The sequence below is a fragment of the Fundulus heteroclitus genome, unplaced genomic scaffold (genome assembly GCF_011125445.2).
Source record: "Fundulus heteroclitus isolate FHET01 unplaced genomic scaffold, MU-UCD_Fhet_4.1 scaffold_38, whole genome shotgun sequence".
NCBI lineage: Eukaryota > Metazoa > Chordata > Actinopteri > Cyprinodontiformes > Fundulidae > Fundulus > Fundulus heteroclitus.
This window is the reverse complement of record NW_023396792.1, coordinates 1,920,602-1,931,043: the sequence shown is the minus strand read 5'-3', so window position 1 is coordinate 1,931,043 and position 10,442 is coordinate 1,920,602. Positions and strand designations below refer to the sequence as shown.

General features: G+C 41.3%; 1 protein-coding gene across 1 annotated transcript; it reads right to left on the bottom strand.

Moving 5' to 3' along the window:
• Positions 1–3,988: 3,988 nt before the first annotated feature.
• Positions 3,989–8,566, bottom strand: LOC118560084. The gene is made up of 2 exons (XM_036130792.1): positions 4,334–8,566; positions 3,989–4,125 (listed from the first exon to the last, which is right to left on the bottom strand). Exon 1 carries the CDS (start codon positions 8,464–8,466, stop codon positions 4,642–4,644), a length of 3,825 nt encoding a protein of 1,274 aa, XP_035986685.1. The 5' UTR covers positions 8,467–8,566; the 3' UTR covers positions 3,989–4,125; positions 4,334–4,641.
• Between the last annotated feature and the right edge of the window lie 1,876 nt (positions 8,567–10,442).

Below are 10,442 nucleotides of genomic sequence, written 5' to 3'. Positions count from 1 at the left end.
CTTAACTAATATAATTTAATTATAAATGAGAGCATGAATATTATATCAGTATGTTGGGGTGGGGGTGGGGGTGGGGTGCTGTCAGGGAATTCAGTCTTGCTCTCCAACATCAACAATCCTACCATTCTAGTCGCTGCGTTTCATTCTCATTTGCTGCTAAAACCCAGTTCTTTAAAATAACAATTTCAGCATATCTCAGTATTCACTCCTATGTCTGTATGCAGGCCAACTGGGGATAGATAGGTATTCGTGCTACAGGAACCAGTGGCTAAAGTACTCTGGAGGAAGACAAAGACTGAGGTAAAAAAAAAAAAAAAAAAAACGTCTGTATAGTTTATTTTTTTTAAAACCCCCTGAGGGTGAGAGACCCTGAACTGACAGGCCCTACGTAATTCTTGACAGAGGAAAACTTTGTGTACAGACAGTCTCAGCAACATGTTATTAAAAAGATGAGCATGCCCGTGGAAAATAAATAAATAAAGAAAAAATACTGATTAAATTTTAAGCAGCCGGCGGGCCGATAGTTTGCCTGAGGCATATTTGTCAGTTTCAAAGGGTGTTTTTATTAATTTTGTATTTTGCATTTTGTTAGTGGAAAGAGCTTACTCCACCGGGAGCACCACAAGCTATAGCCAGCAGAGCCTATAGAGGGGAGAAAAGAGACGCCAAGCATGCCAAGCAGATCCTGCACATTCAAAAGAAAGAAATCAGCTCTACATCACTAGCATCACACACAGACCCCCTACCCTCTACCTAAAACACACATTATACTCTTTTTCACAAGAAGAATGCACTTTGGACACTTATGCACATCCTTATGCCAAGTCTCATAAGATGTAAAATCATGAGAAAATAGTTCAGTCAGCATATATGGATTCACAGCTCTTGAATCATTCTGCTGGTGAGGGTCCTTATGTTTTCCTCAGACTCAGGGTAGTCTGAAGTGTGTTTCGTTTTAAACTGCTGTGGTTGCATGGTGTTTGGTGTTGTTTGTTAGCCTCCCTATTGTGGACTACGTGAGTAAGTGTGTAATTTCAGCTTATCAAGTGCTCACAACTGAAAAAAAGTTATGATAATTATTTAGTAAGTGAAAAACTGCTTAGGTGACTTTTTAATCATGCTTTTGCTTACCAATATCTATCCATCCATCCAGCCATCCATCCATCCTAAGGATGCTAATACTTTGAAACACTAAAATAACCTTAAATGACTAGCAGGTGGCCTTAACATTAGCATTGTATTCCTTCAGAAATAAACATAAACAGATTTCTGATTGTTGCAGGAAATTCCAAACACTAATAGTCAAATTTCTAATTTTCAAAGTTCTGTGATGACTGTCTTCTCCTTCTTCCGCTTATCTGGAATCAGATTGGGGGGTAGCAGCCTAAATAGGGAGGCCCACACTTCCCTCTCCCTAGCAACTTGGGCCAGCTCCTCCGGGGAGATCCCGAGGCGTTTTGGAACTGGCTACTCTCGACATGGCGAAACAGCGGCTCTTCTCTGAGTCCCTCCCAGGTGACCAAGCTTCTCAAAACGAGAAAACTCGGTTCGGCTGCTTGTATCCGCGATCTCGTTCTTTCGATCATGACTTTAAGCTCATGACCATAGATGAGGGTAGAAACATAGATCAGCCGGTAAATCGACAGTTTCAGTATTAATGTAGGAAGGACCTGACAGACACACCTTTAACTATCGGCTTCAGTGCTATATGTTAATGACTTAGGGTAACATAACAGTTATTTCTCCTATCTTAATCTTTTAATGTTTAAAGTTGGGATGTTTGAACTGTATGAATAACAATTTCTGGCCATCACTCCATTCATCAGTCCATTTTGGTGACTTGTAAAGAGAACATACATGAGGTATCATTGGTAAAAAAGAAATAGATAATGCATCCGTTTCATTGGGATTTTAACAAGAAATGGCTTATGGGAATATCTTTTCTTGGCTTTGCAGCAATCATTCCCTTCTGATAATTACTGACAAGCTTTTTACATTTTTATAATGGGATTTTGGATGATTTATATTGCGATGATGTCCAAGTCTTTGAGATTGAAAGACCTCCTCGCCATCACCCTAATCTTTGGCTTCTTACACAGATTTTCTAACAGATTTAAGTCAGAACTCTGGCCACTTATTACTGTAACATTAATTTGACTTCCAGTCAGATGAAACATGTTGGTAAAATTTAAATATTACTTTAAAAGTAAATCGGCCAGAGGAATGAAGAATTTTGGGCTTAATCGTAGATACATCCTTTTTACTTCTGTCTTCTCCAGCCCTCCCTCCAGAGCATGTACCTGATTGCTTTTAGTGGAAAGCAGCACAAATGTGAAAGCTATGTTCAAATGTTTCATATTTTCACAGGGTTCACACAACGGTGTTACATAAAATGACCCTAAATCATTAAGGTCATTAATGTTAATTATAACAGTAAGTAATGTAATTAAAATAAAAAAAGGTTTTCCCAGCTCCATTTATAAAGGCAATGGAGAGGCCCTGGTGTAAGTAAAATAAATAAATTAAAAAAAATTTGAACCTTTACAAACTGCAGGTGGACAGTCTAGAAAAGCATCAAACGCGGAGCAGCAAAGACTGCCCTCAGGCTATAATTTGCCATAGTTTTACCCGCTGCTGGCTGAAACCAAACACATGGGTGAACACAAAGCTTAGATTACAACTCCCAAACCCACCAACAGCTTTTAATCATTCTGAAAAGAAAAGGCAGAAGAAGCCGTTTATGTGTTTGATGGCTATTAGTAATGTATGTTGAATCATCCAAATCACTTTTCATTCTAAAATACTCATAAAAGCATTTCTGTCAAATCAGTCAAACGGCACAGTTTGAAGTAGCTTCTACTTTGTTGTGTGAAGGTGAAGGAGTTAATTAGGTGATAGGAAGGTGACTGATGTTATGTATATGCAGCTCATGCGACAGGGAGAGAATCCAAGTGGGTTGCTGTTAATCATGCCCTCCACCCCCTTATTCCTGTTTTCATCTCTAACCGTATGCTTTTGAAGTCAAGACTGTCACCTTGATGACAAGCAGTCGGTTTTTATTGAATTTCATGAAGAAAGTATGCTTTGTTTATTATGCTTGAGTTTGAATAAATCACTAAAGTACATTTAGGTTTTGTGTTCAAAGAAGTTCCCCCTGAATACAACTAAAAAGATTGGCGCTTCTTTGCTTATTTCCCTCCCATTTGGATAAATTAATGAATATCTGATATAGTAGTTACTGAGTTTGAATTCTGCTTGAAACATAAGCATGGGGGAGTGATAAACCGTGACACTTGTAAAATAATGAGCTTTGCACTTACTGAGTGCTTTTCAGGTTTAACGAGAAATTTGAAATTTAAAACTAGTATTTGTTGATTCCTTTAAGTTACATTGGTTCACATCAAACTTAGGTTTTGATGAGAAAAGAAAAATAATTAGCCATAAAAGACATTCTACTCTCAAATAACCTCTGTTATACAGCTCAGATACGATTTCTTGAATTTTGAACAAACTCTGTATTTTACTAATACATTTTTGCTGCACAGACAAGCAAGGCAGCAAAAAAAGTGAAAAAGGAAAAGTTGTCATAGTTAAAGAATAAATGATGCAACATCTGTATTTCAGATCTACTACTTTCCGTGCTGTGCAGGTTCAGATTAGGATCGCACAATGCAAGAATTAAACAACTCATGTGCATAGTGCACTACCTAACTATATTAGTTAGGCAATATATTTATTGCATAACAATGTATTATTGGCAGCGTGGTTTCAGCTTGCTTATTAACATTATGCTATTTCTCTGAAGTCCTATTTTTTTTTCATTTTAGCCCATAGAGGCTGGATTTACAATAAAGCTGCTCTCATCCAATATTTCTGTTATTAACAGAAGCAAAAAAGGATGTCTGAAATTCAGAACAAAACAGCCAATAAAGATTACATTGTTGATTTGGTGCCACAATGTTTTGATTTTTCTAGAATATCAAATGGAACTGTAGTGTTCTCATCCAAAAGTGTAACAACTCCGACTAAACACCGAGGTAAACCACAGCAAATTGATGAGAGGGAGACGTGTAGTAAGATTGAGCATTTACTGTTGACTTCCCCTTATCATAAGCTGGGTGAAAACTGTAAACAAAACAAATACACAAACAATACAAACTTAGTTATGTGTCCAAAGAAACTTACAGCACATACATAAACTCTGCAGTTATATGCAATTCACTATGGATGGTTAAACAAGAATATCCGCCCCATAACTAAACATTAGCATCTTAACAAAATGATATCTGATACAGCTTACACAACATGTCTTTTATCAGAAAATAACACTTACAGCATTGCTTCAACTTAATTTCTAGCGGATGGCACAGGATTAGATGCTGAAGACAAAACACATTCAGCCATGCTTGCTGCAGCTCACGGAGAAAACCGGAAATGATCAAACAGGAAGTTCGTTGCGAACAACACAGTAATCCTTCAAAATAAAAGCCTTCGAACTTATTGCAATAAAAAATAACTTACAATGCCATTAACGCAATATCCTTAAAATATCAAAGAAAAAATGCTGTCAAGGCAGCACACTCCCCGTCTGACCTCAGTGAGGTCACTGTGCCTTTGGATCATCAAACATTAGTCCATAAGTCATTCACTAGGCAGAAGCAAAACAACTTCTGTGACAGGCCTAAGATATGTTTTTGGGTTGCCTTGCTCTGCTGTTGTGACCTCGACCTTTCTTACATATCCATCCTGTCCTGGGAATGTGGCAGTAATCCTAGCCATTGGCCAACAGTTGCGAGGAACCTGTTTGTCTTTCAGAAGAACTAAATCTCCTATGTGTAAGTTTCTTTTGGGTACCGTCCATTTCGAACGTTGCTGTAAAGATGGCAGGTACTCTCGTCTCCAACGAGACCAAAACTGATTCGCCAATGCTTGTACTTGCCTCCACTGCCTAGTAAACAAGTCTTTTTCAGGAAAATTTCCAGGAGGTGGTGGGACTCCAACCTTTTGGGTAAGAAGCATTGCAGGTGACAAGATGAAAGGATTGTCTGGATCTGTAGACACAGGCATTAAGGGACGGGCATTGATAATGGCAGTAACTTCTGACATTAGAGTACATAGGACTTCATGAGTCAAGGAGATGTTTTGCTGGAGTAGCATAGCATCCAAAATCCTCCTTGCTATGCCAATCATCCGCTCCCATGAACCCCCCATGTGAGAAGCATGAGGTGGGTTGAATTCCCAGACACATTCCTGATCAGTGAGGAACTTCTGCATTCTTGTGTCCATCTGTAGCTCCTTGCAAGCCCCAATAAAGTTTGTGCCACAATCAGATCTGAGCTGTTTGGCTGGTCCTCTCAATGCAAAAAACCGTCTCAAAGCATTAATGCAGCTAGATGTGTCTAGAGATTCTATTAGCTCAATGTGGACTGCTCTTGAAGTCATGCAGCTGAAAAGAATTGCCCATCGTTTTGACTCTGAGTGCCCTCCTCGCGTGCGCCTTGCCGTCACAGACCAGGGCCCGAAAACATCCACGCCTACATAGGTAAAGGGAGGACTTACTTTAAGTCGTTCCGGTGGCAAATCTGCCATCTGTTGTTCTTCCATTTTCCCACGTAGTTTACGACAAGTTATACACTTATGGATAAGTGATTTTACCAGAAACTTGCCTCCTAATAACCACAAGCCTCCTGCTCTTATGGCTCCTTCAGTCAGATGACGACCTTGGTGTTGCACCTGCTCATGGTAATGTCTTGTTAGAAGGAGAGATACATGATCATCTTTAGGTAGGACGACAGGATTCCTTTCTGCAGGTGTCAGTTCAGAGTACTTCAGCCTGCCTCCAACACAAATCAGGTCATCTTCTAAGATTGGTCTTAGTTTCTGCAGAAGGCTATTTCCCGACACGGTTTTCTTAGCCAGTAGAGCTGACCTTTCTTTTCCAAAAGCTGCTGTTTGCACTGCTTTTAGGATGGCTTTTTTAGCTTGAGCTATTTCTTCAGCAGAGCGGGATAAGTTGCATTTATGCCAACCTACACACTGAGTCTTGTGGTTGGAACGCTTGAAGGATTTTGCCATGTGGATCAAATATGCAACTCCTCTCAACAGGGAGCTAAATGATGAAAACCGTTTGAAGCGATCCGTAGAAAGAGTAGCTTTTTCTACGACAGTAGAACAGGTCTGAACTTGTGGTCTGATTTCACTGTCTTTATCTGGTTCAATCAGCTCAAACCTCCGATCTGTACAATGTCGGCCTTCAGGTGATTGATAGAGAAAAGAGGGTCCGGTGAACCACGAAGTCTTAGCTACCTGGGATGGAGGCACAGATCGTGACGCATGGTCAGCTGGGTTCTCGTCTGTGCACACGTAGTTCCATTGCGTTGGTCTTGAAGATTGGTGAATGCGCATCACTCTATTGTGAACATAAACATAGAATCGTCTCGACTCATTGCATATGTAGCCAAGGACCACTTTACTGTCGGTATAGAACTTTACTTCATCTATTTTCACATCCAACTCTTCTTGAATGAGATCTGCCATTTCTACAGCCAATACCGCAGCACAAAGTTCAAGCCTGGGGATTGTAGGTTCAGACTGAGGGGCAAGCTTAGCCTTGGCCATAACAAAACCCACCTCAGTTTGTCCTTCCTCTTGAACTGCTCTTAAGTAAGCTACAGCCCCAATGGCCTTACATGATGCATCTGAGAACACGTGCAATTCAGTATTTACAGCTGTACTGAGTGAGGTCTGCGTGTACATGCGGGGAACATGAAGCTGCTTCAGGTCTTGAAGTGAATCCCTCCAGGTTTCCCATTTTTGACGCTTTTCTTCTGGTAATGGACTATCCCATTCATTCGTTTCAGTTGCTAGTTCCCTGAGAAGAGCTCTTCCATAGATTGTGACAGGGGCCAGTAATCCCAAGGGGTCAAAAATGCTGTTAACAGTAGAGAGAACTCCCCGACGAGTGAACGGCTTGCTTCTAGTCGATGCTGAGAAAGTGAACATGTCAGTCGTAATCTCCCAAAGAAGACCTAAGCTGCGCTGAGTGGGTGTAGCTTCTTGTTCAAGATCGAGATCCTTGGTCATTGGAGCACAGTCCTCTGGCGGAAAAGCTTCTGTGACTGACTGACTGTTAGACACAAACTTGTGTAGGCGGATGTTTGACTCAGCCAGTGAATTTTTTGTCCGCTGCAAGAGGTCTATTGCATCAGCCTCAGATGGTACTGACATTAATCCATCATCCACATAAAAATGCCTTTCTACAAAATCGATGGTATCAGCACCGAACCTCTGCGCTTCCTCTCTGATGGCCCTCCGCAGCCCGTAAATAGCCACAGCAGGAGATGGCTTGTTGCCAAAAACGTGGACTTTCATTCTATATTCCACTACTTCCTGGTTGACATCATTGTCTTTGTGCCATAAGAAACGCAGAAAATTGCGGTGGTCTTCACACACTTGGAAACAATAAAACATTTGTTGGATGTCTGCTATTATTGCAATCTTTTCCTTCCTGAAACGTAACAGAACACCAAGAAGAGAATTGTTAAGATCAGGCCCTGAGAGGAGTACATCATTGAGGGAGATTCCCAAGTACTGGGCACTGGAGTCAAAAACCACCCTGATGTTGTTGGGTTTTTGTGGATGATAAACGCCGAATGTGGGGAGGTACCAACACTCTTCTCCTTCTTTCAATGGTGGAGCTAACTCTGCATGTCCATTGGTGAATATCTTCTCCATGAAGGTCACATACTGGTTCTGCATCTCAGGTTTCCGTTCAAGAGTTCGCCGCAGAGATACAAACCGTTTGACTGCCTGCTCTTTATTATTAGGTAGTCGTTGTCGTGGTTCCCTGAATGGGAGTGGGGCAACCCAGTGGTTGCTCTCGCCTTTGTAAACATTCTTGTCCATTATATGTAGGAACACTGTATCTTCCAGAGATGGACCAGGCTTGTTGTCATTCTCTGTTTGGACAAATACTTGACTGCCGAGCATCTTTTCTGGCTCGGTGAATCTGCTAAGAGTTTTGTCGCTTTCTTTAACATGAATGTGGCTTGTACAGGGTGGAAAAATGGAATGACGATGTCTTTCCAGCACATTTGTCTTGTATGTGCTTATCACTGGCTTATGAACATCCCCAAGACAAACTTCTCCAATCACAACCCAACCTAAATCTAAACGTTGGGCAAAAGGGGCATTGTGTGGTCCATTAACCTGCTGCCTAACCTTGTGTGCTCTTAAAACATCCCTTCCAAGCAAAAGTAGGATTTCTGCATCTGGATCCAGTTCTGGAATCTGATCTGCCAAGTGACAAAGATGAGGCTGTTGTTGTACTGCGCTTGGTGTTGGAATTTCAGATCGGTTATTCGGAATCTCTGGACATTCGATGAGTGGCGGAAGTGTGATCTGAACCTTCCCATCCATTGATTCAATCTGAAATCCTTCTGCCCTTTTGCCAGATGTTTCAATCATACCTGAGCACGTTCGAAGGTGATATGTAAAGGGTTTGCTCTTTACTTTAAATTTTTGAAAAAACTCTGGTCTAGCTAAAGAGCGATTACTCTGGTCATCCAAGATGACATAAGTTTTGATTGCGATGTGCCTGGAATGACTGGGATAAACCTTTGCAAGGCATATTTTTGAACACGATCGCCCCAATGCATTTGGACCACAAACTTCTGTACAACTGTTCGAAATGATATCCTCACTGACTTGACCATCACCCTCCCCGCCATCGATCTGCTGGGGTGAAGGAACTTTGACTGACTTGGTGGGTGGCTCAGGATGCATGACTGTATCATGATTTAGACTGTTGCACTCAGAACATTTTAAGAAGGCTTTGCAATCTCGTGCAAAATGTGAGACAGAGGAGCAACACTTAAAACAAATTCCTTTCTCCTTCAGAAAGGCCATTCTGTCACTGAATGATTTATTCCTGAAAACCCTGCACTTCCTTAGAGGATGTGGCTTATTGTGTAATGGACAGGTCTTGCTGAGATCATCATTGGTTAAGACATCAGTTTTTGAAACCAAAACTGGTTTGTGTGAGTTAAAACTCTTACTCATTCCTCTCTCTGATTTGACAAATGCGACTGTGTTTCCTTGATTCATGAAACTTGGGTCATTTCTCTTCTTTGCTTCATAGCACACAAAATCAGAAAAATAGCCAAAAGGAGGGAATCGACCTTGATTCTGTTCTTTATACCACGAGCCCACAGAGATCCATTTCTCTTGTAGTGCAAATGGAAGTTTTTCAATAATTGGGCTGATTCCACGCGAAGTATCTAGGTATGCAAGTCCAGTAAGATATCCATCCTCTTTGGCTCCTTGGATTTCCATCAGTAAATCCCCAAGGTCTCGTAACCTGACGTTATCCTTAGCTGAGATTTTAGGGAAGCTTTCCAGTCTTTGAAACAGAGATCTTTCAATGATCTCTGGAGCAGCATAACACTCACGAAGTCTCTCCCATGCTTTGTTCAAAGCTGCCTGAGGATCTCCAATATGAACCGAACGTAGTCGCTTAACTTGTTCACTTGACTCTTTTCCAAGCCATTTAGTCATAAGGTCCAATTCCTGAGTTGCTGTGAGACGAACTTCACTAACAGCACTGTTAAACGAAGAGTACCAGGCTCGATAATTTTCAGGCTTATCATCAAATTGGTAAAGACCTGAACTGACAAGGTCGCGTCTGGCCAAAAACTCTGCTAATGGCTCTGACGTCAATATCCTGTTTACTGGTTCTCCATACCTGGCAGCCAATGGGACATAATTAGGACAAACAGGCTGGCTGTCTTTTTTGCTGTTAGCCTTTAAATGAGGTTTGGATGACAACACTGGTTCACACGGTTCAACGTTTTCAGATTTCTCTGTTTTTATAGTGTGTGTCACTTTTGGAAGGTCATTAACATGTGAGTCAACATGCTGCGAAGGAGCTTGAACTGAATTTTTTAGTTCAATTTGAGACTTAACATACTCGCCGGTGCGCTCAATTTTCACTTTGTCCGAATCAGACATCCCCGTTTCATCCAAAACCTGAACTGCCTCAGCCTGTTCTAAGACTTGAGCTTCAGCTGCTGCTGCAGCAGCCTCTTTTTGAAACTTTAACATTTCCAGCTCTGTGTCAATTTGCACAGATTCCAGTTGACTTTGAGCATCTCTTTTAGCTTTTTCTGCCTCTTTGACAGCCTTCTCCAGTTTGAGTTTAGCTTCATGGCTTGCATATGAGGCTCTTACCTTGGCAGCCTCTGCTTTGGCTCTAGCACGAGCTACACTGGTTGAAGATTTAGACGTCTTCGTACTGGAGGACAAAGATGACCTGCTACTGGATGCCATTTTCCACTTGAAACCTTGAATCTTGCTTTTTCACTGTAGTGTTCTCATCCAAAAGTGTAACAACTCCGACTAAACACCGAGGTAAACCACAGCAAATTGATGAGAGGGAGACGTGT

Excerpts from the sequence above, each read along its gene's own strand:
- LOC118560084 (XM_036130792.1), bottom strand. The coding sequence starts at position 8,466 with ATGATTGAAACATCTGGCAAAAGGGCAGAAGGATTTCAGATTGAATCA.